At 38.4% G+C, this 27,249-nt stretch overlaps 1 protein-coding gene across 1 annotated transcript in view; it reads left to right on the forward strand.

The window, feature by feature from the left end:
* Nucleotides 1-27,249, forward strand: part of prdm10 (PR domain containing 10) — a 44,949-nt gene that overhangs the window by 16,823 nt on the left and 877 nt on the right. The window contains exons 11-21 of the mRNA XM_061972411.1: nucleotides 5,786-6,037; nucleotides 6,206-6,550; nucleotides 9,005-9,160; nucleotides 11,092-11,271; nucleotides 11,347-11,457; nucleotides 11,610-11,810; nucleotides 15,371-15,514; nucleotides 15,579-15,749; nucleotides 19,668-19,805; nucleotides 19,878-20,040; nucleotides 20,103-20,200. Coding sequence (XP_061828395.1) covers nucleotides 5,786-6,037; nucleotides 6,206-6,550; nucleotides 9,005-9,160; nucleotides 11,092-11,271; nucleotides 11,347-11,457; nucleotides 11,610-11,810; nucleotides 15,371-15,514; nucleotides 15,579-15,749; nucleotides 19,668-19,805; nucleotides 19,878-20,040; nucleotides 20,103-20,200 — 1,959 coding nt within the window. The remainder of the gene's footprint in view (nucleotides 1-5,785; nucleotides 6,038-6,205; nucleotides 6,551-9,004; nucleotides 9,161-11,091; nucleotides 11,272-11,346; nucleotides 11,458-11,609; nucleotides 11,811-15,370; nucleotides 15,515-15,578; nucleotides 15,750-19,667; nucleotides 19,806-19,877; nucleotides 20,041-20,102; nucleotides 20,201-27,249) is intronic.

A 27,249-nucleotide genomic window follows, 5' to 3' on the forward strand; every position in this document is an offset into this window, starting at 1 on the left:
TTTAATGATAATACAAGCATGTTTAACACATATAGTTAATATTGTTAATAAGTTAAGGTGTTTAAAGATAATACAGGCATGTTTAACACATATAGATTCCTTTCTTTCATGAAGACAAGAATATAAGTTGGTGTATTACCTGATTCTGATGACCATTGATTGGAATCAGACAGTGGTGCTAAAAACGTCCGCATTTTCGAATGGAGGAGAAAAAAGTCCTCCTTTCTGTCCAAAACCACATGAAAGTGGTTGGTTTTTGGCATCTTATTTGTCCAGCTTCCGTACTCCTTTGTATACACTTTACAATAAATACATTGTCGGCAAACTCCGTAGCTTGCTAGCTTTTGCACGCCAGCTTTCTGAGACTCGTTTTGTTAGCGCAACTGTGCAACTGTGCAGTCGGTCTTTGGAGTTTTGACGACAGGTACGGCGCCAGAGTCTGTTGAAATAAAGTGTTTCTCGCCTTCCAGTCGGTAATTTTAATGAGCTGGCAGCAGCCAGCGTCATCTCAGAAGACCCTCGGGTGCCGTGAATGTCAATCAAGTGACGAAAGTGACGTCATAGTGAAGATTTATGATCGCTCATTTTTAGGTCTATTTTTTTAATGCCTGGCTGGTGATCGACTGACACACCCTCCGAGATCGACCGGTAGCTCGCGGTCGACGTAATGAGCACCCCTGATGTAGAGGTATGCGAGACCTGGGGATGGGTGTGCAAATAGGTCAGAATTAGTTTTTTGGAGTCTCTCGATCACTTTTTCAGCAGGTGAGCTCGATAGATGTTTTATTGTCATTGCAACATGCGACATGAATGTTCGTAATTTTTAGTTTTTTTTTTGTTTGTTTTTTTTAATGCCTGGCTGGCGATGTACATAATGGACAAACCTGCTCTAAATCAACTTCAGATCTATCCGTTGATTTTTAAGTTTTTATTTTTTAATGGTTTTTTTTGTTTGTTTTTTTTATGCCCCTTTTTGTCGAAGAAAACTTTGTTTCATATATGGCAAACAAAATACGCAAAAAATTACCCCCCAAAAATGTTTCAAAGTGGAACTTTTGATGTGAAGTAGTTGGAGCCTTGAAAAGGTCAATAATTCATAACAACATTGATTCTGATTCATTATTATTTTTTGAGCCATGACAGTTTTAAAGAAAAAAAACTGCCTTGTGTTATTAGAGTGAACATTGTAGGGTTGTCCTGATACCGATATTTTGGTACTGGTACCAAAATGTATTTCGATACTTCTCTAAATAACGGGGAACACAAAAAATTGCATTATTGGCTTTATTTTAACAAAACATCTTACGGTACATTAAACATATGTTTATTATTGCAATTGAAGAACAATTTTGTCCTTAAATAAAATAATGAACATATAAGATAACTTGTCTTTTAGTAGTAATTAAGCAAACAAAGGCTCCTAATTAGTCTGCTGACATATGCAGTAATATATTGTGTCATTCCCCACTCTATTATTTTATCAGAATTATGAGGGAGAAGCTGTAAAAATTTATTATTTTTCCACTTTGTTCATTTACTGTTAATATCTGCTTATTTTCCGTTTCAACATGTTCTATCTACACTTCTGTTAAAATGTAATAAACACTTATTATTCTTTGTTTGGATACTTTACATTAGTTTTGGATGGATTGGTATCGATCCGATACCAAGTAGTTACAGGATAATACATTGGTCATATTCAAAGTCCTCATGTGTCCAGGGACATATTTACTGAATTTATAAACATAATGTGAATTTTACAAAAAGGAAAAAAGATTTTGTGACGATAAAAAATATCGATGTAATCATAGTAGTATCGACTAGATACGCTATTGTACTTGGTATCATTACAGTGGATGTCAGGTGTAGATCCACCCATTTGTTTACATTGAGGAGCACCAGCTTGCTGTTAGCGGTGAGCTATTGTATCCTCTTACGGTGTGTTGTGAAGCATGTTTAGCTATTCCTCATCCTGCAGGGATGATACTTGTAAGAAAATTACTTTATTTGTCACCATGGAGACCAGGATTAGTGATTTAGAAGTAGCTGAAACACTGCCGACTGCGTATGGATGTTAGCTGCTAGCTAGCTAGCTTTGTCTTAAAGCACCTCTTCCTGAGGGCGTTTCAGTGTTATAACTTCAACTTTATCTTTAGTTTTTACACACTGTATCTGATTGTAAGTACTCTGTGATTGTGCGCTGCCGAACATGCTCCTCTGCTCGTAAACCAGCAATGTCATGAAGTGTGACGCGCCGTCATGCCCGTTAAAATTATTATTATTTTTTTAAATGGGGAACTGGTAGTTTTCAAACAGAGTATAGTACCGTTTTTGATTCATTAGTACCGTGATACTATTAGGCTGACCATATTGTGAAACCCCAAAAAGAGGTCACATATATGCGTGCCAAGGCCGGGACTAGGTGAAAATTTGCCAATGATACTCGAACTTGCTTTATAAATAATATATTTATTTTTTTAAAAAGCATTTTTTCTCCTCTGTTGACAGCAGTGTTGGCGCTAGGAATTTTCAAAATGGGGTCCCACAGTAAATTTTTAGGGTCCCACTTTTTTCTAAGCATTTTGAAAAAAAATGATAAATGTATGCATTATCCTGTTATATCTCACATTCTATATTGTGTTTTGGAAAAAGGTTGTCATAAACGTTACTTAATTCATTAAAAAAAAAAATAAAAAAAATGTGTATGCATATGTTAATGTATTCAGTTATAAACATGCATTCACTTTCTTCTTTCCTTCATGGATCTAAACTTTACCACTGCTGGTAGTTTTTTCCGTGTTTTTATTTAATAAGTTGTAGGTGTATTTATTTCAGTATAAAAGTGTAAAAAGTGTTTTGCTTGGGTCATGAAATGATGATAATGGTGTGCTAGGGCATACATACATTTTATATTTAACGCTTAAATCTCTGGAGTCAACTTCAGATCTGTTCCTCATTTCAGAATGTTTTAGTTTTTTTATGTTGTTTTTTTGTTTGTTTGTTTTCCGCCCTTTTTTGTCAAACAAAACTATGTTTTTTAGGGCAAACACACAAAATATGCAAAATCTTCCACCAGAAATATTTTTCAAAGTGGAATATTTGAAGTGACGTAATGGGAACCTTGGATAGGTCAATAATAACATTGATTTTGATTCAATATTATGTTTTGAGCAATGACAGTTTGAAAGAAAAAAAACAGCTTTGTTTTATTAGTCAACATTACAACTTTTTCTAAATTACATTTCTCCTTTAAGCTTTTTTATTTCACTTTTGTTATGTTTTTGTGTGTTTTAATAGTATTTTTAGAATGTGCCATGGGCCTTTAAAACATTAGCTGTGGGCCGCAAATGGCCTCCGGGGTACACTTTTGACACCCCTGCTATAGATAATAAAAAATTAAATCTGATAAATCTATGGATAAAAAGCCGAGCCTGGCGACGCATGCGCGTTTATCATAACTCTCTCTCTCTCTCTCTGTCTCTGCCCCTCCCTCACCAATGCTGCTGCGTGCGCACACCTTCACAATTTGTTTTGTTTTTAACCCCTTCTTAACCCTGAATGTACATTGAAAATACACGCAACTCTGACTCAAAATGCCGGACATTTGAGGCATTTAAAGGGGAACATTATCACAATTTCAGAAGGGTTAAAACCATTAAAAATCAGTTCCCAGTGGCTTATTTTATTTTTCGAAGTTTTTTTCAAAATTTTACCCATCACGCAATATCCCTAAAAAAAGCTTCAAAGTGCCTGATTTTAACCATCGTTATATACATCCGTCCATTTTCCTGTGACGTCACACAGTGATGCCAATACAAACAAACAGCAAGGTATAGCGACATTAGCTCGGATTCAGACTCGGATTTCAGCGGCTTAACACTGTCTGATAAGATAATTACTAACAACTATGAACTAGGTTTACAGCATATGAAATACATTTGGCAACAACATGCACTTTGAGAGTGCAGACAGCTCATTTCAGGCGCACTAAGAACATATATTTTTCCACGATTTCAGCACTCAGGTTAACCATTCCTAAATAGACACAAAATACTGCATTACACAAGACTACCCGAATGTACTCGAGTGATTGAAAAAAATAAATGTTTTTAAGCTAAATTATTGGTAAACACAGTTTATGTATAATAATTTACGTAAAACCGCGAGTAATGAATAAAGTTTTCATCAATTAATATATTCTGTAGACATACCCTCATCCGCTCTCTTTTCCTGAAAGCTGATCTGTCCAGTTTTGGAGTTGATGTCAGCAGGCCAGGGAAGCTAGGGTCGATATTCTTCTCTTGATCATCTTCGGTGGCATAAGGGACGGTGTGAGCCAAGACATCCAGGGGGTTTAGCTCGCTCGTCTGCGGGAACAAACTGCCGCCATTGCTTGCCGTGCTACCGAGGTCCTTTGTCCCTGAATAGCTCACACACTCCGGCAGATTCAATGGGGGTCTGGCAGCAGATTTCTTTGACTTTATCGTTGGAAATGCATCTGCTTTGAGTGTCGCAGGATATCCACACATTCTTGCCATCTCTGTCGTAGCGTAGCTTTCGTCGGTAAAGTGTGCGGAACAAACGACTGACCATTTCATCGGCTTTTCCACACCCTCGTATTTTGAACAAATTTCGTCCAATTTCTTGCCACTTTCGCATCTTTGGGCCACTGGTGCAACTTGAATCCGTCCCTGTTCGTGTTGTTATTACACCCTCCGACAACACACCGACGAAAGTGAGAATAATAGAAAGGCGTTTAATTCGCCAAAATTCACCCATTTAGAGTTCGGAAATCGTTTGAAAAAAAAAGGTCTTTTTTCTGCAACATCAAGGTATATATTGACGCTTACATAGGTCTGGTGATAATGTTCCCATTTAAGAAACTCCGCCCGGACAGCCCCGCAAAAGAGGACATGTCCGGGGAAAAGAGGACGTATGGTCAGTCTAGATACTATACTAGTACCGGTATACCGTACAACCCTACAACATTGCTACCTTTTCTCGTTACATTTGTATTTTTTATAGTATTTTTGCAAATGGCCCCTGGGCCACACTTTGGACACCCCTGTTATTCATTATCAAGATGTGTGGAGTTTGCATGTTCCCCCCGGATACTGCGGCTTCCTCCCACCTCCAAAGACATGCACCTGGAGATATTTTGTAATTAAAAATGACATTTATTTTACTTATTAGTTTTATACATACATTATATTGTTATTTATATTGTATTTCTTGATTTATTTATTTTTTTTAATTAAAAAATATGTGTTTATTTTATTTATATATTTATTATTATATATATATATATATACTATTATTATCAATTTGAAAAAAAAAATATATATATGCCATTTGTTTTATTTAGTATTTTCTGTGTACATATTTCATCTTTATTTTTTTATTTACTATATATATATATATATATATATATATATATATATATATATATATATATATATATGTATACATTTTTTTAAAGACATGCACTGGGGATAGGTTGATTGGCAACACTAAATTGGCCCTAGTGTGTGAATGTGAGTGTGAATGTTGTCTGTCTATCTGTGTTGGCCCTGTGATGAGGTCGCGACTTGTCCAGGGTGTATCCCACCTTCCGCCCGAATGCAGCTGAGCTAGGCTCCAGCACCCCCCGCGACCTTCGAAAGGGATACGCGGTAGAAAATGGATGGATGGATGGACTAAATTAGCACCGATAGTGGCTTAGTTTTTTGTACCGGTGCTATTATGGTGCCGTCCGCAAAAGTGTCATGTTATACCACCTTCCCAGGAGATGCTGGAGCTGGCGGAGGCACAGCCGCTGGAAGATCCCGCTGAGGCGGCCCAGAACGGCGTGGAGGTGATTGTGTCCGAACCCGACACGGAAGCGGAGGGACAGATGACGTCGGATGCCGGCGAGCCCTCCGCCGCCCAGCCCTCCGGCGTGGACCTGAGCGTGCCCGTGAAGGAGGACCCCACACAGAGCGACCAGTCGGACGCTCAGCTCTCATCTCAGGACGTGCGGCGCGTAAAAAGGATACGGGTGAGGTCCCGCGTGGCGTCTGTTGCGGCATGTGTTTTTGCTTCAAATGTTGTGTTTCTCTTCCTTCACGCCTTTCTCGTCCAAAGACGGACGTGCAGGTAGGCAAGTCCCGGGTGATGAATGTCAGACAAGATTCTGTTACAAACCACAAACATTTTGTCTTGTCAGAACGCGGCGCTGCAGCATCACTTCGTCCGGAAGAGCTTCCGTCCCTTCAAGTGCAAACACTGCGACAAGGCCTTCCGCGACAAGGACAAGCTGGACCAGCACCTGCGGGTCCACGGCCGCGACACCTTCGTCTTCCCCTGCCACCTGTGCAGCAAGACCTTCATGAACGACACGGCCCTGGACGACCACCTGCTGGTGCACACGGAGACCCGCACGTACTCTTGTCTCTTGTGCGCCCAGACCTTCGAGCGGCTGGACTCGCTCCGAGACCACATCGAGGTGCACGCCGTGGACGGGACCTTCACCTGCCCGTCCTGCAAGAAGACCTTTTCCGACTTTATCCAGGTTGGTGCTGAAAGTCCTTTTGCAATTACAAAAGCCAAAAGCAGTGAAGTTGTCACGTTGTGTAAATGGTAAATAAAAACAGAATACAATAATTTGCAAATCCTTTTCCACTCATATTCAATTGAATAGACTGCAAAGACAAGATATTTTATATCCCAACTGAGAAACAAAATGGTTTTTTTTTGCAAATAATCATAAATTCCGAATTTAAGGGCAGCAAAACATTGCAGAAAAGTTGTCACAGGGGCATTTTTACCACTGTGTTACATGGCCTTTCCTTTAAACTTTTGGGAACTGAAGAGACCATTTTTTTACTTTCCCTGGTTACATGGCAATAGCTGTTTCTAAAGGAAGGGGGGTCATAAACAGCCGTCGCTTTTGGTTACAAAACAGTTCAAAGAAAAGGTGCCTGGAGGGGAGTCAGGTCCTGCTTCCTCTCCGCTTTGTAGATCTCGGGTCAAGACAAAATCTTCCTGTGGATTACAATGCATCAAAGAAACCGACACCTTCATGTCGCTTCCCATCCTACACAGTGGAGTTTTACAAGCCTTTTGATTGGTATGATCAAAGACAGCTTTTGTCTGCTTGCCGGGAACTCATAGAACCACAAAGTTTTGTGATAACTTAGATACAATTATTCTGACATTTAGGACTACAAAATTGGCTTTAAAAAAGCTAGCATATTACCAGGTATCATTCGTCAATTAACAAGTAATTGACGCTCCAGTGTATACCTGCAAAATTAGCAAAAAAAGCTAGCATGCTCATTTTAGAATGCTAATGATTGTGCCGTTTAACATTAGCTACAGGCCGCAAATGGACCCTGGGGCGCACTTTGGACTTTGCCTTTAGCACTATTTATTAGAGATGACCGATAATGGCTTTTTTGCCGATATTCCGATATTGTCCAACTCTTAATTACCGATTCCGATATCAATCGATACCAATATATACAGTCGTGGAATAAACACATTATTATGCCTAAATTTGTTGTGATGCCCCGCTGGATGCATTAAACAATGTAACAAGGTTTTCCAAAATAAATCAACTCAAGTTATGGAAAAAAATGCCAACATGGCACTGCCATATTTATTATTGAAGTCACAAAATGCATTATTTTTTTTAACATGCCTCAAAACAGCAGCTTGGAATTTGGGACATGCTCTCCCTGAGAGAACATGAGGAGGTTGAGGTGGGCGGGGAATTGGGTAGGGTGTAGCGGGGGGTGTATATTGTAGCGTCCCGGAAGAGTTAGTGCTGCAAGGGGTTCTGGGTATTTGTTCTGTTGTGTTTATGTTGTGTTACGGTGCAGATGTTCTCCCAAAATGTGTTTGTCATTCTTGTTTGGTGTGGGTTCACAGTGTGGCGCATATTTGTAACAGTGTTAAAGTTGTTTACACGGACACCCTCAGTGTGACCTGTATGGCTGTTGACCAAGTGTGCCTTGCATTCTCTTGTGTATGTGAAAAGCCGTAGATATTATGTGACTGGGTCGGCACGCAAAGGCAGTGCCTTTTAGATTTATTGGCGCTCTGTACTTCTCCCTACGTCCGTGTACACAGCGGCGTTTTAAAAAGTCATACATTTTACTTTTTGAAACTGATAATTTCCGATATCACATTTTAAAGCATTTATCGGCCGATAATATCGGCAGTCCGATATTATCGGACATCTCTACTATTTATCCATTATGTGGGTGTGTTTTTTTTTTAAACAGCTATGTTCCGTAGGTGGCCTGCAAACCAGTTTGTCCTTATCATACATTTAATCATTTGTAGTGTAAAACTTGTTTATTGAATATAAAAATACACAAATATAGTTATTATATGCACAGACGCAGCAAGTGCATGACTTCCATTGGGGATCGCATTTTGCCAATGTCGGAAATTGCCAAAAAAGTGTCTTCAAGACGAATTTTTAGCACGATGGCTCGTCGTTAGTCCTGCTAGTGTGATTCCAAGGAAACGAGCTGAGCGGCGAAACCCACCGACACCTGTTGCCGTTAAACAACAGCATTGCGGTCTTAAATGCACGCTGGGTTGGAGTCCACGGAAGTGAAACGAGACGACCGGCTGCAGCAGTCTCGGGAAAAGGTGGTTAATGCCAGCGAGGGCATCGGCGTGGTCATGGTGCTCTGTGCGCATACCCAATGGCCTCTGGCGTGGGCAGTTCAAACAAATAATGGAGCTAAATTGGCACTGCCTGCTTTTAAATGTACGGTAATTTCCTCTTTCCCAATGAAGAATGCTTAATCCTGCTCCTACTTAATAAGCACTGGTAGCTCAGTCCTTGGTACTGGAAGGCGGCCAATTCATGTGCGGTCAAACAATGCACAATACCTCCAACTTCTCCCTCTGATCTTGTGTGTTGTCAGGAGTGACGGCTGAGTTTCTCTGCTACTTTGTTGGTACTCATCGTCGTCGGACTTCTCCTCCGTCTCTGCTCCTCCCCCAGGTGAAGAAGCACATCCGCTGTTTCCATTCGGAGAAGATTTTCCAGTGCCCGAGCTGCGAAAAAGCCTTCTGTCGGCCAGACAAGCTGCGGCTACACATGCTGCGCCACTCTGATCGCAGGGACTTCCTGTGCTCGACGTGCGGCAAGCAGTTCAAGGTAACGTCGTAGGTTGACTTCTCTGGCTGACATAGATATGCCGTTTGTTTTATTTATATATTTATTATTATTCATATATTATTATTATTATTATTATTATTAATTAAAAAAATATTATTATTTTTATTTTATTTATTATCATTTATTCATTTATTTTATTGATATTTTTTTATTTATTATTTTTTTGTTAATTTTTAATATATATTTTTTTTAATTAAAAATGACATTTATTTTACTTATTATTAGTTTTATATATACATATTATTGTTATTTATATTGTATTTCTTGATTTATTTATTAAAAAATATATGTTTATTTTATTTATATATTTATTATTATTATATATATACTATTATTATCAATTAGAAGAAAAAAAAAAGTATTTTGTAAAAAAAAAAAAAAATATGCCGTTTGTTTTATTTAGTATTTTCTGTGTACATATTTCATTTTTATTTTTTTATTTACTATGTATATATATATACACATACAATTTTTTTTAAAGACATGCACCTGGGGATAGCTTGATTGGCAACACTAAATTGGCCCTAGTGTGTGAATGGGAGTGTGAATGTTGTCTGTCTAACTGTGTCGGCCCTTATGAGGTGGCGACGTGTCCAGGGTGTACCCCGCCTTCCACCCGAGTACAGCAGGGATGGGCTCCAGCACCCCCACGACCCTGAAAGGAACAAGCGGTAGAAAATGGATGGATGGAAATTTAAAAAATGACATTTGACCTATTATTATTTTATATATGCATATTATTTGTATTTAGTTTTATTTCTTTAGTATTGTTTTGTAAAAAAAAAAAAAAAAAAGACCTTTATTTTATTTATATATTTATTATTATTTATATAATTATTTGTATTTTTATTTTATTACAGATATGGTGTTTATTTTTATTTTATATTTATTTTTTTTATTTTGTATTATATATTATTTTTTAATTAAAGACTGTAAAGATTGTATTTTTTATTTTTCCGTATACATATTATTGTTATTTTTATTTAATTTTTTTGCCTCTCATTTATCACATTTTATTTTAATTTAAAAAAAGATATGATGTTGGTTTTATTTATTAATATTCTAATATGTACTTATTATTTATTATACTATTTGTATTTATTTTTCTATTTTTTATTTATTTTATATACAGTCGCGATCAAAAGCTTACATACACTTGTAAGGAACATAATGTCATGGCTGTCTTGAGTTCCCAATAATTTGTACAACTCTTATTTTTTTGTGATAGAGTGATTGGAGCACATACTTGTTGGTTACAAAAAACATTCATGAAGTTTGCTTCTTTTATGAATTTATTATGGGTCTACTGAAAATGTGACCAAATCTGCTGGGTCAAAAGTATACATACAGCAATGTTAATATTTGCTTACATGTCCCTTGGCAAGTTTCACTGCAATAAGGCGCTTTTGGTAGCCATCCACAAGCTTTGGTTTTATTTATTAATATTCTAATATGTACTTATTATTTTTATTTGATTTGTATTTATTTTTTAAAATTTTTATTTATTATATACAGTATATATATATATATATATATATATATATATATATATATATATATATATTTAATAAAAAATATGAAATTGTATTATTATTTATACATACACATATTATTGTTATTTTTTTTTATTTTTTTTTTAAAAACGACATGATGTTGGTTTTATTTATGAATATTCTAATATGTACTTATTATTATTTTTATTTTATTTATATTTCTTTTTCTATTTTTTATTAAATATATATATATGTACATATATATTTAATAAAAAATATGACTTTTATTTTATTTATTATTATTTATACATATACATAATATTGTTAATTTGTTTTTTTAATTTTTTTATTTTTTATAAAAATAAAAATAAAAAACTATATATATATATGACGTTAATGTTTTTCTGTTTCGTGCAGAGGAAGGATAAGCTGCGGGAGCACATGCAGCGTATGCACAATCCCGAGCGGGAGGCCAAAAAGGCCGAACGCATCCTCCGCTCCAAGAGCCTCAAACTGAAGGCCCCCACGTCCGACTTTGAGAGCTTTATGTTCAAATGCAGGCTATGCATGATGGGATTCCGACGCAGAGGAATGCTGGTGAGTGCACAAAGTTTGAGGCGTCGCAAGATGACAAGAGCCAGCGTCTGAGGTCTATTATTATTGCGGTCGCAGGTCAATCATTTGTCCAAGCGTCACCCTGAGATGCATGTGAATGACGTCCCTGAGCTGACGTTGCCCATCATCAAGCCCAACAGGGACTACTTTTGCCAGTACTGTGACAAGGTAATCCTTTTTGCTGCCATCTATTATATTGTTTCTTCGGATCCAAGAGACATGCACAGTGGAACCTCCAAGTTCATAAATAGAGGTTCCACTGTAAGCTTTATTCAACAAGAATTCACCAAAAAGCTGCTGGCTGCTTCTGACTCCCGCAGGTGTATAAGAGCGCCAGCAAGAGGAAGTCGCACATACTGAAGAACCACCCGGGGGCGGAGTTGCCCCCCAGCATCCGCAAGCTGCGCCCGGCTGCCCCCGGCGAGCCCGACCCGATGCTGACCACGCACACGCAGCTGGCCGGCACCATCGCCTACGCGCCGGTCTGCTGCCCACACTGCGCCAAACAGTACAGCAGCAAGGTGAGCATGCAAAGTAGTGCTGCATCCGGTTCTGTTCCGTTTGTGCCTAAAGTGTCCCCTCCCCCGCTTTAAGTGAAATCCGTGTAGTTGACGTAGATTATTCTTTCCCCGTTTTTTGTGTTTTCGTTCATTATTTATTTTTTTCGTTTACAGGATGTTTTTTTCATTTACTGTACCGTATTTTTCGGAGTATAAGTCGCACCGGAGTATAAGTCGCACCTGCCGAAAAGGCATAATAAAGCATGAAAAAAAAAAAGTCGCATTTTTTGGGGAAATTTATTTGATAAAAGCCAACACCAAGAATAGACATTTGAAAGGCAATTTAAAATAAATAAAGAATAGTGAACAACAGGCTGAATAAGTGTACGTTATATGAGGCATAAATAACCAACTGGTATGTTAACGTAACATATTATGGTAAGAGTCATTCAAATAACTATAACATATAGAACATGCTATACGTTTACCAAACAATCTGTCACTCCTAATCGCTAAATCCCATGAAATCTTATACGTCTAGTCTCTTACGTGAATGAGCTAAATAATATTATTTGGTATTTTACAATAATGTGTTAATAATTTCACACATAAGTTGCTCCTGAGTATAAGTCGCACCCCCCGCCAAACTATGAAAAAAACTGCGCCTTATAGTCCGAAAAATACGGTACATGTTTTTTCGTTTAAAGGTTGTTTTTTTATTCTTTTTTTTTCGTTTACAGTACTGTACAGTATGTGTTTTTGTTTCTTATATATGTTTCAAGTCTGTAAACCACACACTTTATAAACTTTTCTCAGACAGGCATTAACGTTTTCTCACATTTCTCTCGTTTAAACACTCTCAAAGTTCAAACCTTTTATATTCAAAAAAAATAAGTACAGTACCCTACTGTATTAAAGAATGAAACCAAAGATCAAAACCTGTTTTTTAGGGATTAACTATCTATCATAAAGGCCACAGCATTTCCACACCAGAGTCACACCGTCTTTTTGGGCCTTAAATCGTCCGCCCACTTTAAGCATTCTGTACTGTACAGGACACATTGCATGAAGAAGATTGATTGACAATGGTCTACAGTCCTTTAGCGAATCAGGACGCAGAACACAATGCGCATTCATACGCTGTAAAAAAAAAAAAAAAATAAGAAAAAAAGAATGCGACACTGTAAAAAATTACACACACAAAAAAAATCTGTGTAACAGCGAGGGAACACTTTCCTGTTTCATTTTTTTTCCTCTTTCTTCATTTATGGCGGCCTCTGCTGGCTGCTGTGACGCTGTGATGTTCATTAAGCCATCCATTTTCTACCGCTTGTCCTTTTTTGCGGTCGCGGGGGGTGTTGGAGCCTATCTCAGCTACATTTTACCTAATTAACACAAAATAACTTCATACTAACAAGCTAATATAAAATAATATATAATGGCACTTTTTTTCTTTGATGCGCGATTACCTTTGGGGAGAGATGGGACCACCGTGGGTCTTTTTATTGCCTTTGTAGATGACATCATGCAACAGAATGTTTGTTTTAAAAGTTAGCGCGATGAAATATGGCCACAGGAGTTGTAAAGGAATTAATCTCAAAATCCGCATCGTCGTTCTTTGTTAAGTTATCGAATTAGTATACGTTGGTGTTCCCCAGGGCCCTTTTGGCCCCCATTGACTCCCTTTTATAATGGCTGTTTATTAGAGGTGTAATTTCCCCCCTCAACCACTAGATACCACCAGGTATCTAGGTTTCTTAACCTTTTTGACCACGGGGCCCAATTTTTCTACTACAGAAGAGCCCACTTAAATATTAACACTAAATTGGTAATTTTACTGTTCATTTTAATCGTATTCAATATTTCCAGTAGTAAAATAAAAACAAAATATAACTAAATAAATGTAAATAAAATAAAATAAAAATACGTAAATTCTAACTAAATTTTAATAGTAATTTTTTTTTATTAGATACTGTGTTTTTTAAATAAAATTTTCAATAGAATTAATGTGTAATTGAAAATAGTGTCACCACTTTCGTCATCATTTTTGCGCTTAAAAAACTTCTCTATGACTTTAGCTCCAGACTTCTTCTGTTTGTTTGATATTGTCATTACTGCCACAAGTGGTGGAGAAGTGTAATGTAACGGAGTACCATACGGACCACAGCTGAGAAACATCTCTTTTTTAGCGGCCGGGTTTTGTCAACTTTTGATTTCAGGGCCCAAATTTTTCACAAAAAAAGTGCAACATTAAACACTTTCAAGTCAACACGGCCTCAGATTAACACCCCCCCCCCCCCCCCCCCCCCCCAGCCTGGCTAACTTGGCAGTAAGAGGATATATGGGCTCATTGTTTTTCCACCATAGAAGTGGGTCAAAATCTAGTTTCTAATGCAATATGGTCTTAAATCTGCTGCTGTAAAAACATTTGTTATTGCTTTAGCCCTGCCTGACTCGCCGAGGAGAGGCTGCTTGAATGCGGTGGTGACGCTTCAAATGGGTTAGCATGTTTGACTTGTTGTCAGAAGCAGCTGCTGAACAATGTCGGCAAACCTCCGTCCTCCATTGTTGTATCACGCAGCCAAAGTGTTCCCAAACGGGAGATCTTAACGTGGCTGAGACCCTCTCTGGTCCCCCGGGACCTTTAACATTCCACCACATTTGGGGGTTAGCCAAGGGTTAGCCTCTTCCAAGTTTTTCCAACTGAATTCTCAGGGGTTGGTCCTAGCTGTCAGGTTCAAACTCAGTGGCCTAGTGGTTAGAGTGTCCGTCCTGAGATCGGTAGGTTGGGAGTTCAAATCCCGGCCGAGTCATACCAAAGACTATAAAAATGGGACCCATTACCTCCCTGCTTGGCACTCAGCATCAAGGGTTGGAATTGGGGGTTAAATCACCAAAATGATTCCCGGGCGCAGCCACCGCTGCTGCCCACTGCTCCCCTCACCTCCCAGGGGGTGATCAAGGGTGATGGGTCAAATGCAGAGAATAATTTCGCCACACCTAGTGTGTGTGTGACAATCATTGGTACTTTAACTTTAACTTTAAACACTGATGACATCTATTAATCAAACAAGAAGCAAGGAACCATGCAGAGACAGAGTTCAATTTAGCTCATGGGGAGAACGCATGGAGCTGCACACTTAGTCACAGTCTCGTCCTATGCTCTAAGGTTCATCTCCCGCGTCCCTCTATTTATTCAGGAGTTCCACAGTCAACATCACTAAGGCCGTCCTCTAAAAGGAGTGGTCACATATATTATGCAAAGCAGGTCCAGTACGCACAATACGTGACGGAATGTGCTGGGGGCCTTGTGATTTTGCCTTGTCTCCGCTTCGTCTGCATGCTGTCGTCTTATCTTCGTTGAGGTCCTTGAAGTCCTTGGCTGTTAGCGGGCTAAAACTGAGGCCACCCCCTCAGACAAGGAGTTTCATCCTTGTACAGATACAAAAGTCTAACTTGAGCACAATAGCTAATAACTAAAGTAACAGACTTTAAGCATATTAAAGTTGTGTGATAATATATATACATGGTTATTCTAACACTAGCATGAGTACATCCTGAGCGAGTCACTTGTATCTCAGACTAAGATGGTGCAGCACATCAGGAAGAAACACCCAGAGTTTGCCCAGCTCGCCAACACCATCCAAGCTCCTCTGGCGACGGCCGTCATCAGCAGCGCTCCCGCCGTCATCAGTGCAGACGGCACCACCGCCGAGGCTGTCGTGGTGAGACTCGGCGACTACACTTTTTAACTCGGCAGCCGCTGCATGATTGCGCCTCTGTCCCCAGACCACCGACTTGTTGACGCAGGCCATGACGGAGCTCTCGCAGACGCTCACCGCAGACTACAGGACGGCGCAGGGAGACTACCAGAGGATCCAGTACATCCCCGTGTCCCAGGCCGGAGGAGGCCTGTCCCAACCGCAGCACATACAGCTGCAGGTAGTCCAGGTGGCGCCGGTGAGTTCCGCAACTCTCCTTAAAGAGAAGAAGTAATATGACGTAGTAGAGGTGGGAATCTTTGGGCACTCCATGATTCCATTAAAAATCTATTATGGATGCATCTTTAATTTGTACTGAACAAAAATATAAACGCAACACTTGTATTTGCTCCCAGATGTAAAACTTGTAATATATACACAAAAAAACTACTCCTCTCAAATATTGTTCATAAATCTGTGTTAGTGAGCATTTCTTCTTTGCCAAGATCTCACAGGTGTGGCATATCAAGATGCTGATTAAACAGCATGATAACTGCCCAGACGTGCCTTAGGCTTCCCACAATAAAAGTTTTATCACACAGCACAATGCCACAGATGTTGCAAGTTTTGAGAGAGCGTGCAGTCGGTATGCCGACTGCAGGAATGTCCACCAGAGCAGTTGCCTGTGAATTTAATGTTAATTTCTCTACCATAAGCCGTCTCCAAAGGCGTTTCAGAGAATTTGGCAGTACATCCAACCGGCCTCACAACCGCAGACCACAGATGTTGCAAGTTTTGAGAGAGCGTGCAGTTGGTATGCTGACTGCAGGAATGTCCACCAGAGCAGTTGCCCGTGAATTGAATGTTAATTTCTCTACCATAAGCCGTCTCCAAAGGCGTTTCAGAGAATTTGGCAGTACATCCAACCGCCTCACAACCGCAGGCCACAGATGTTGCAAGTTTTGAGAGAGCGTGCAGTTGGTATGCCGACTGCAGGAATGTCCACCAGAGCAGTTGCCCGTGAATTGAACGTTCATTTCTCTACCATAAGCCGTCTCCAAAGGCGTTTCAGAGAATTTGGCAGTACATCCAACCGGCCTCACAACCGCAGACCACAGATGTTGCAAGTTATGAGAGAGCGTGCAGTTGGTATGTTGACTGCAGGAATGTCCACCAGAGCAGTTGCCCGTGAATTTAATGTTAATTTTTCTACCATAAGCCGTCTCCAAAGGCGTTTCAGAGAATTTGGCAGTACATCCAACCGGCCTCACAACCGCAGGCCACAGATGTTGCAAGTTTTGAGAGAGCGTGCAGTTGGTACGCCGACGGCAGGAATGTCCACCAGAGCAGTTGCCCGTGAATTGAACGTTCATTTCTCTACCATAAGCCGTCTCCAAAGGCGTTTCAGAGAATTTGGCAGTACATCCAACCAGCCTCACAACCGCAGACCACGTGTAACCACACTAGCCCTAGTGTCTTCACCTGGACAAAAGTGTTGTGTTTATATTTTTGTTCAGTATGTATATATTGATGCAATTTTACATTTCTTTGCGTATCACCAAATACGCATTAATCACTTGCAACTTTAAAAAACAGTGAATTTGGAATAGGAAACAGTTAAATTAATTCCCAAATGTTTAAATTAATCGAAATGTGTGCAAAACTGGAACAAAAGTGACTTAAAATAAAGGAGCTGGTCAGATCTCTCGGTGAGGTGGCTCACTGCAGTCAACCACATTTTAGAACTGTCTGCATGACTTTATTTACAATAAATAAATCGATTATTGATTATTGACGTTCACTAATTGATTTTATAATCCTCCATGTCCGAATTGCGATGCATCTAAAATTTCCCCCACCTCTACAATACAGTGACTCGGGCTGTAATTTTTTTGGGCACCACACCATTCGATTCTTTGGGGTAACGATTCGATTCAGATTCGATTCTCGATTCAAAATAATACTCTTTTAATAACATTGAGTGCCAGTTCTATAATTCAATACATTCCACCATAAAATTGACAAACAGCTCTGATAAATGTTAATGTTACTTAAAAGAAAACTGCTTTAATAAAATTCTACCCAAACATTTAATAAAGTCAAATACAAATAAGGCAACAAGAGAAGTACACAACACTTATTTTGTAAAGTAAATCTGTACAGCAGATATGATCATCTACATCAGGGTTGTCAAACGTACAAATAGGTTTATTCCGGCCCGCGGCCCGAAAGATCAGTTTGCTAGTAATATAAAAATTAGTTACAATTTTTTATTGACAGAAACTGCTGTTCTAAATGTGTCCACTGGATGACGCAATAGCAGTTCAAGTGTAGCCCACGTCACACACGACAGTGTTTAAAGATGACGTGTCAGCTGACTCCGGATTGGCTGTTGCTCCTCCAATCAGCGTAGGTCTAAGCAATCAGCTGCTCCTGTTGTGGCTGGCAGCAGATGGCGGCAGTATCGACGCACAATACCTTCTTTCATTGTAAATTATTTACTCAACTTGACCATCATTTTTGTCGTTCCATGCAGTGCTTGCAATTGGTCGAATGCATGATGCGCACCCTGAACGCCATTGTAAAAATGTGTGTTTCTACATCTGTTGTGTTTGTTCTATTTTATTGTATGCTTAAATTTACCATGTTCGCATTGGTTAAGTTTGTAGATATGTTACTTTTAATTCGGCTATGGTGTCCTTTTGATAATTATTTTGTCTGTATTATAAATATAAATTAATGTGTTGTGGCAGTTGTGGATTTCACCAATGCGGCGGTTTGAGGAAACACTCTTATTGCTTTTTCAAACACGTCTCTAATGGTGAACTGCCAACTTGAGAATGCTAAACAGGAAGTGCTTAAAGTTGAATGGCTTTGTAAAAACACTGAGACAAAGTCTGAGTTCATTGTGTTCTTCGTGGGGTTCTAGAAACTGCACCAATTTTTTCCTTAGAATTTTAAACTTGCAGCGTTTTGGCAAGAGGATTATTTGTAGAGATGTCCGATAATGGCTTTTTTGCCGATATCCGATATTCCGATATTGTCCAACTCTTAATTACCGATTCCGATATCAAGCGATACCGATATATACAGTCGTGGAATGAACACATTATTATGCCTAATTTTGTTGTGATGCCCCGCTTGATGCATTAAACAATGTAACAAGGTTTTCCAAAATAAATCAACTCAAGTTATGGAAAAAAATGCCAACATGGCACTGCCATATTTATTATTGAAGTCACAAACATGCCTCAAAACAGCAGCTTGGAATTTGGGACATGCTCTCCCTGAGAGAGCATGAGGAGGTTGAGGTGGGTGGGGTTGGGGGGTCGGGGTTGAGGTGGGGGGGATAAGGGGGTAGCGGGGGGGGTGTATATTGTAGCTTCCGGAAGAGTTAGTGCTGCAAGGGGTTCTGGGTATTTGTTCTGTTGTGTTTATGTTGTGTTACGGTGCGGATGTTCTCCCGAAATGTGTTGGTCATTCTTTTTTGGTGTGGGTTCCCAGTGTGGCGCATATTTGTAACAGTGTTAAAGTTGTTTACACGGCCACCCTCAGTGTGACCTGTATGGCTGTCGACCAAGTATGCATTGCATTCACTTGTGTGTGTGAAAAGCCGTAGATATTATGTGATTGGGCCGGCACGCAAAGGCAGTGCCTTTAAGGTTTATTGGCGCTCTGTACTTCTCCCTACGTCCGTGTACACAGCGGCGTTTTAAAACGTCATACATTTTACTTTTTGAAACCGATTCCGATAATTTTGAAACCGATACCGATAATTAACGATACTACATTTTAAAGCATTTATCGGCCGATAATATCGGCAGTCCGATGTTATCGGACATCCCTAATTATTTGTAATGTGTACATTTTCAGAATATGTTTGTTCTATTTTTGGCCAAAGTAAGACAAATAAAACAATCTGAAGTTGTCTTTATTTTTAAGTTATTATGCCATAATTTTACCAGTCCGACCCGCTTGGGAATAGAGTTTTCCTCCATGCGGCCCCTGAGCTAAAATGAGTTTGACATCCCTGATCTACATCAACAATATGATATGCCTGAGTGGCTGGACAGGACAGATTTATAAAAAAAAAGAAAAAAACATTTTGAGTTAAGAATTGTTACATATTAATCTATTTTTTTAAACCCCTAGTGGTGACCATATTTTTGTCTGCCAGGCTTCCTCCCCTCATTCCCAGCAGTCGGCCCCGGATGGGGGCCCGCTGCATGACCCGCATGGCTACAGCCAGCACTCCATCCAGGTGCAGCACATCCAAGTCAGTGAGCCCTCAGGATCTGCACAAGGTGTCACGCAGGTAAGGACAGACTCTTTTAAAAATGAGCACGGACTTCAGCATCTCTGACTTCTCTTCTCTGTCACCGCCCAGCCTCTCAGCCCCAACTCCCAACAGACCAATCAGGAGCTGAGCCCTGCCCAGAACCACAGCCTCCAGGGCGGCAGCAGCAGCAGCAGCAGTGCTCAGCAGCAGCAGCAGCAGGGGGCGGTGCAGCACGCCTACATACCCGGCAACTGGAACTACAGAAGCTACCGTGAGTCCAATGCTCGCAGCTTTGCCACAGATTGTCACGTAAATAACACATGGCTTCTGCAGCCTCAGAGATCCAGATGATGGCCCTGCCTCACGCGCAGTACGTCATCGCTGAGGCCACCGCGCCGGTCACCGGAGCCAACGGTAACCAAGTGAAAACGGTGAGTTTGGGGTCATGACGGGGTAGAGCGGGGGTGTCCAAAGTGCGGCCGTTAATTTGTTTACGGCCCTTGGCACATTCTAAAAATACCATTGCAAAAAAAAATAAAGCATACAAATGTAAAGTAAAAGAGCAAACAGGTGAAATGTAACAAGAACATTTTCTTGGAAAAAAGGCATAAACATAAAAATATAATTAAAAAACGTGTAGTCAATTAATAGATCTGAAGTTCATCTAGATATTTAAAGGGGAACATTATCACCAGACCTACGTAAGCGTCAATATACACCTTGATGTTGCAGAAAAAAGACCATATATTTTTTTAACCGATTTCCGAACTCTAAATGAGTGAATTTTGGCGAATTAAACGCCTTTCTAATATTCGCTCTCGGAGCGATGACGTCACAACGTGGCGTCAAATCGGGAAGCAATCCGCCATTTTCTCACTTTCGTCGGTGTGTTGTCGGAGGGTGTAACAACACGAACAGGGACGGATTCAAGTTGCACCAGTGGCCCAAAGATGCGAAAGTGGCAAGAAATTGGACGGAATTTGTTCAAAATACGAGGGTGTGGGGAAAGCCGACGAAATGGTCAGTCGTTTGTTCCGCACACTTTACCGACGAAAGCTATGCTACGACAGAGATGGCAAGAATGAACCGAAGATGATCAAGAGAAGAATATCGACCCTAGCTTCCCTGGCCTGCTGACATCAACTCCAAAACTGGACAGATCAGCTTTCAGGAAAAGAGAGCGGATGAGGGTATGTCTACAGAATATATTAATTGATGAAGACTTTATTCATTACTCGCGGTTTTACGTAAATTATTATACATAAACTGTGTTTACCAATAATTTAGCTTAAAAACATTTATTTTTTTCAATCATTCGAGTACATTCGGGTAGTCTTGTGGAATGCAGTATTTTGTGTCTATTTAGGTATGGTTAACCTGAGTGCTGAAATCGTGGAAAAATATATGTTCTTAGCGCGCCTGAAATGGGCTGTCTGCACTCTCAAAGTGCATGTTGTTGCCAAATGTATTTCATATGCTGTAAACCTAGTTCATAGTTGTTAGTTTCCTTTAATGCCAAACAAACACATACCAATCGTTGGTGAGAAGGCGATCGCCGAATTCGTCCTCGCTTTCTCCCGTGTCGCTGGCTGTCGTGTCGTTTTTGTCGGTTTCGCTTGCATACGGTTCAAACCGATATGGCTCAATAGCTTCAGTTTCTTCTTCAATTTCGTTTTCGCTACCTGCCTCCACACTACAACCATGCGTTTCAATACATTCGTAATCTGTTGAATCGCTTAAGCCGCTGAAATCCGAGTCTGAATCCGAGTTAATGTCGCTATACCTTGCTGTTCTATGTGCCATGTTTGTTTGTATTGGCATCACTGTGTGACGTCACAGGAAAATGGACGGGTGTATATAACGATGGTTAAAATCAGGCACTTTGAAGCTTTTTTTAGGGATATTGCGTGATGGGTAAAATTTTGAAAAAAACTTCGAAAAATAAAATAAGCCACTGGGAACTGATTTTTAATGGTTTGAACCCTTCTGAAATTGTGATAATGTTCCCCTTTAAATGTCAATATAATATTGATATATGACTTATTTTTAACACTTTTCTGAGTGGGGTCCTTTTGGATCCCTGAGAATTTTAGTCAGATTTGTTTTTGACTGTCAATGCTCAAAAACACAATAAACCAAAATCAATGTTGTTATGTATTATTGACATATTTAAGGATCCAATTACTTCACATCAAATATTCCACTTTGAAATATTTTCTTGGGGAAAATATTGCATATTTTGTGTGTTTGCCATGTAAATAAAACTAGGTTTTCTTTGACAAAAAAGGCATACAACAATAACAATAAAAAAAACAAAAAACGTATCAACGGATAGATCTGAAGTTGATCTAGATATTTAGGCGTAAAAATAATATTGATATATGACATTTTTTTAATATTTTTTTGAGTGGGGCCCTTTTAGATCCCTGAGAATTTTAGTCAGATTTTTTAATAATAATAATAATAATAATAATAATAAAAAACGTATAAACAAGGGACAGATCTGAAGTTGATCTAGAGATTTAAATGTAAAAATAACATTGATGTATGACTTATTTTTAACATTTTTCTGAGTGGGGCCCTTTTGGATCCCCGAGAATTTAGTCTGGTTTTTTTTTACTGTCAATGCTCAAAAACATACTCAACCAAAATCAACGTTGTTATGAATTATTGACTTATTTAAGACTCCAATTACTTCACATCAAATATTCCACTTTGAAATATTTTCTGGGGAAAATACTGCATATTTTGTGTTTTTGCCATGTAAATAAAACATAGGTTTTCTTTAACAAAAAAGGCATACAACATTAAAATATAATACAAAAAACTTGTAATCGACAGATAAAGCTGAAATTGATGTAGAGATTTAAATGTAAAAATAATATTTATATATGACTTATTTTTAATACATTTTTGGGTGGGGCCCATGGGGATTCTTGAGAATTTTAGTCAGATTTTTTTTTGACTGTCAATACTCAAAAAATAATAATGAATCAAAATCAATGTCGTTATGAATTATTGGCTTATTTAAGGCTCCAATTACTTCACATTCCACGTTGAAATATTTTCTTGGTGTTTTTGCCATGTAAATAAAACTAGGTTTTCTTTGACAAAAATGGCATATGACATGAAAATAATAAAAACTTATAAACAAGGGGATAGATCTGAAGTTGATCTAGATATTTAAATGTACATAAAATATTGACATATGATTTATTTTTAACACTTTTCTGAGAATTGTTGTCATATTTTTTTTTTCGACTGTCGATACTCAAAAACATAATCAACCAAAATCATTGTTGTTATGAATTATTGACCTATTTATTAAGGCTCCAATTACTTCACATCAAATATTCCACTTTGAAATATTTTCCCAGAAAACATTTACATTTTGTGAGTTTGCAATGTAAATGCAACTAGGTTTTCTTTAACAAAAAAGGCATTTGACATGAAAATAATAAAAAACTCATAAAACAAGGGATAGATCTGAAGTTGATCTAGAGATTTAAATGTAAATATAATATTGATACAAGACTTATTTTTAACACTTTTCTGAGTGGGGCTCTTTTGGATCCCTGAGAATTTTAGTATGTTGTTTTTTTTTGCTGTCAATGCTCAAAAACATAATGAACCAAAATCAATGTTGTTATGAATTATTGACATATTTAAGGCTCCAAATACTTCACAAGCAATATTCCACTATGAAATATTTTCTGGGGAAAGTATTGCATATTTTGTGCATTTGCCAAGTAACTAAAACTAGATTTTCTTTGAAAAAAGGCATAAAATTAAAATAACAAATCAATGTTGTTATGAATTATTGACCTATTTAAAGTTAAAGTTAAAGTACCAATGATTGTCACACACACACTAGGTGTGGTGAAATTTGTCCTCTGCATTTGACCCATCCCCTTGTTCACCCCCTGGGAGGTGAGGGGAGCAGTGGGCAGCAGCGGTGCCACGCCCGGGAATCATTTTTGGTGATTTAACCCCCAATTCCAACCCTTGATGCTGAGTGCCAAGCAGGGAGGTAATGGGTCCCATTTTTGTAGTCTTTGGTATGACTCGGCCGGGGGTTTAAGGATCCAATTACTTCACATCAAATATTCCACTCAGAAATATTTTCTGGGGAAAGTATTGCATATTTTGTGCATTTGCCAAGTAAATAAAACTAGATTTTCTTTGACAAGAAGGCATAAAATTAAAATAACAAATCAATGTTGTTATGAGTTATTGACCTATTTAAGGATCCAATTACTTCACATCAAATATTCCACTCAGAAATATTTTCTGGGGAAAGTATTGCATATTTTGTGCATTTGCCATGTAAATAAAACAAGGTTTTCTTTGACAAAAAGGGCATAAAACATAAGAGAACATAAAACAAATCTACCAATAACTTACATGTAAAATAAAAACAATGTTGGTAAGTTGGTAGCGACATGAGAATTGTGTGAATGGGGTTCCAAAAATGTTGTGCGTACCTGCAAAAATATTGCAGTTTTGTTTTTGGCACTAAACATTGTGTTTTATTTGACAAAAAAGGGCATAAGATAAAAAAATAAAAAAATAAAAAAATAAAAAAAGATTATCGACTGATAGATCTGAAGTTGATCTCCAGATTTAGGCGTAAAAATACAATTGACAAATAACTTATTTTCAACACTTTGTTGCATCCCTGAGAATTTTAGTTATACATATTTTTTATTGTCAATGCTCTAAAAACAACAATGAAAATCAATGTTATAAATTATTTACATATTTAAGACTCCAATTACTAACTTTCAACTTTTTTGGGGGGGGAATACTGCATTTCTGTTTTTGTCAGAACAACAGGGTTTTCTTTGACAAAAAAGGGCATAAATCCTAAGAAGGCAGCAGACAGATCTGAAGTTGATCTCTACACTGCAAAAAGTCAGTGTTCAAAAACAAGGAAAAAAAATACAAAAATTAGGGGAATTTTATTTGAACTAAGCAAAATTATCTGCCAATAGAACAATACAATTTGGCTTGTCAAAACTTTCCAAAACAAGTAAAATGAGCTAACCTCAATGAACCCCAAAATACCTTAATATAAGTATATTCTCACTAATAACAAGTGCCACTTTTCTTGGTAGAAAAAAAAAGAGACCTTTTTGCTCAATATGTTGAAAAGTATTCTTAAATGAAGTAAATGCTAGTGCCATTATCTTGACATAATGATATGCGCTCGGCATTACATTTCTTGAAACCAGCAAACTTATACTAAAAACTAATTTATTGTTCTTAATGGAAAGGCAACCGCTTGTTACTCTCGGGGTCTATCTAAATGCATTTTTCCATGGATAACATGACATCATCGCGCCAAGTGCGTGCTCTTTCAGTCAATTAGTGCGCATATATACAGCACGGCCCAAATTTTTTTTAATTGTAATTTTGAAGAAATGTGCATGAACTATTTCTGTTCAAAATTGTTTGAAATGTCAAATGTTTAAATATTAACTGGCAATTTACTGTACTGTGCCAACTGTACTACTATATGAGTACGTATTTTCTATTGTTTCATTGGAAATAAAACAGCAAAGTCAATTTGGCTGTCATCTGTTTTAATTATGAGACACAATTGTCTCTTTCATGCTTGAAATAAGAAATTATTACTTTAAAAAAGTAGTTGTATACTTGTGAGTGTTGATGACACAGCTTTGCAACACTTGATATTCTAGTTTCAAGCATGTTTTACTCAATATAGCTCATCAAATCTCAGCAACAAGCTGTAATATCTTACTGAGATCATTTAGGACCAAAACCCTTAAAACAAGTAAAACACTCTAACATAAATTCTGCTTAGTGAGAAGAATTATCTTATTAGACAGAAAATAAGCAAATATCACCCTTATTTAAAATATTTAATCTTACTTAGATTTCAGTTTTTGCAGTGTAGATATTTATACGTTGAAAAAAATATATTACTGTATGATTTATTTTTAACACTTTAATGACTGAGACCCTTTTGGGTCCCCGGGAGCTTTAACACTTACCAACATAGAGGGAAGCCCTAATGGTTCCAATAATTTGGCTTTGAAAATGAAAAATATCGAAATAGCTCCCAGTGGAAAAAGTTAGTACAAACCCCGTTTCCATATGAGTTGGGAAATTGTGTTAGATGTAAATATAAACGGAATACAATGATTTGCAAATCATTTTCAACCCATATTCAATTGAATATGCTACAAAGACAACATATTTGATGTTCAAACTCATAAACTTAATTTTTTTTTTTGCAAATAATAATTAACTTAGAAATTCATGGCTGCAACACGTGCCAAAGTAGTTGGGAAAGGGCATGTTCACTAGTGTGTTACATGGCATTTCCTTTTAACAACACTCAGTAAACGTTTGGGAACTGAGGAGACACATTTTTGAAGCTTCTCAGGTGGAATTCTTTCCCATTCTTGCTTGATGTACAGCTTAAGTTGTTCAACAGTCCGGGGGTCTCCGTTGTGGTATTTTAGGCTTCATAATGCGCCACACATTTTCAATGGGAGACAGGTCTGGACTACAGGCAGGCCAGTCTAGTACCCGCACTCTTTTACTATGAAGCCACGTTGATGTAACACGTGGCTTGACATTGTCTTGCTGAAATAAGCAGGGGCGTCCATGGTAACGTTGCTTGGATGGTAACATATGTTGCTCCAAAACCTGTATGTACCTTTCAGCATTAATGGTGCCTTCACAGATGTGTAAGTTACCCATGTCTTGGGCACTAATACACCCCCATACCATCACAGATTCTGGCTTTTCAACTTTGCGCCTATAATTATCCGGATGGTTCTTTTCCTCTTTGGTCCGGAGGACACGACGTCTACAGTTTCCAAAAACAATTTGAAATGTGGACTCGTCAGACCACAGAACACTTTTCCACTTTGTATCAGTCCATCTTAGATGAGCTCAGGCCCAGCGAAGCCGACGGCGTTTCTGGGTGTTGTTGATAAACGGTTTTCGCCTTGCATAGGAGAGTTTTAACTTGCACTTACAGATGTAGCGACCGACTGTAGTTACTGACAGTGGGTTTCTGAAGTGTTTCTGAGCCCATGTGGTGATATCCTTTACACACTGATGTCGCTTGTTGATGCAGTACAGCCTGAGGGATCGAAGGTCACGGGCTTAGCTGCTTACGTGCAGTGATTTCTCCAGATTTTCTCAACCCTTTGATGATATTACGGACCGTAGATGGTGAAATCCCTAAATTCCTTGCAATAGCTGGTTGAGAAATGTTTTTCTTAAACTGTTCAACAATTTGCTCACGCATTTGTCGACAAAGTGGTGACCCTCGCCCCATCCTTGTTTGTGAATGACTGAGCATTTCATGGAATCTCCTTTTATACCCAATCATGGCACCCACCTGTTCCCAATTTGCCTGTTCACCTGTGGGATGTTCCAAATAAGTGTTTGATGAGCATTCCTCAACTTTATCAGTATTTATTGCCACCTTTCCCAACTT

Source organism: Nerophis lumbriciformis, linkage group LG17 (genome assembly GCF_033978685.3).
Source record: "Nerophis lumbriciformis linkage group LG17, RoL_Nlum_v2.1, whole genome shotgun sequence".
Lineage (NCBI taxonomy): Eukaryota > Metazoa > Chordata > Actinopteri > Syngnathiformes > Syngnathidae > Nerophis > Nerophis lumbriciformis.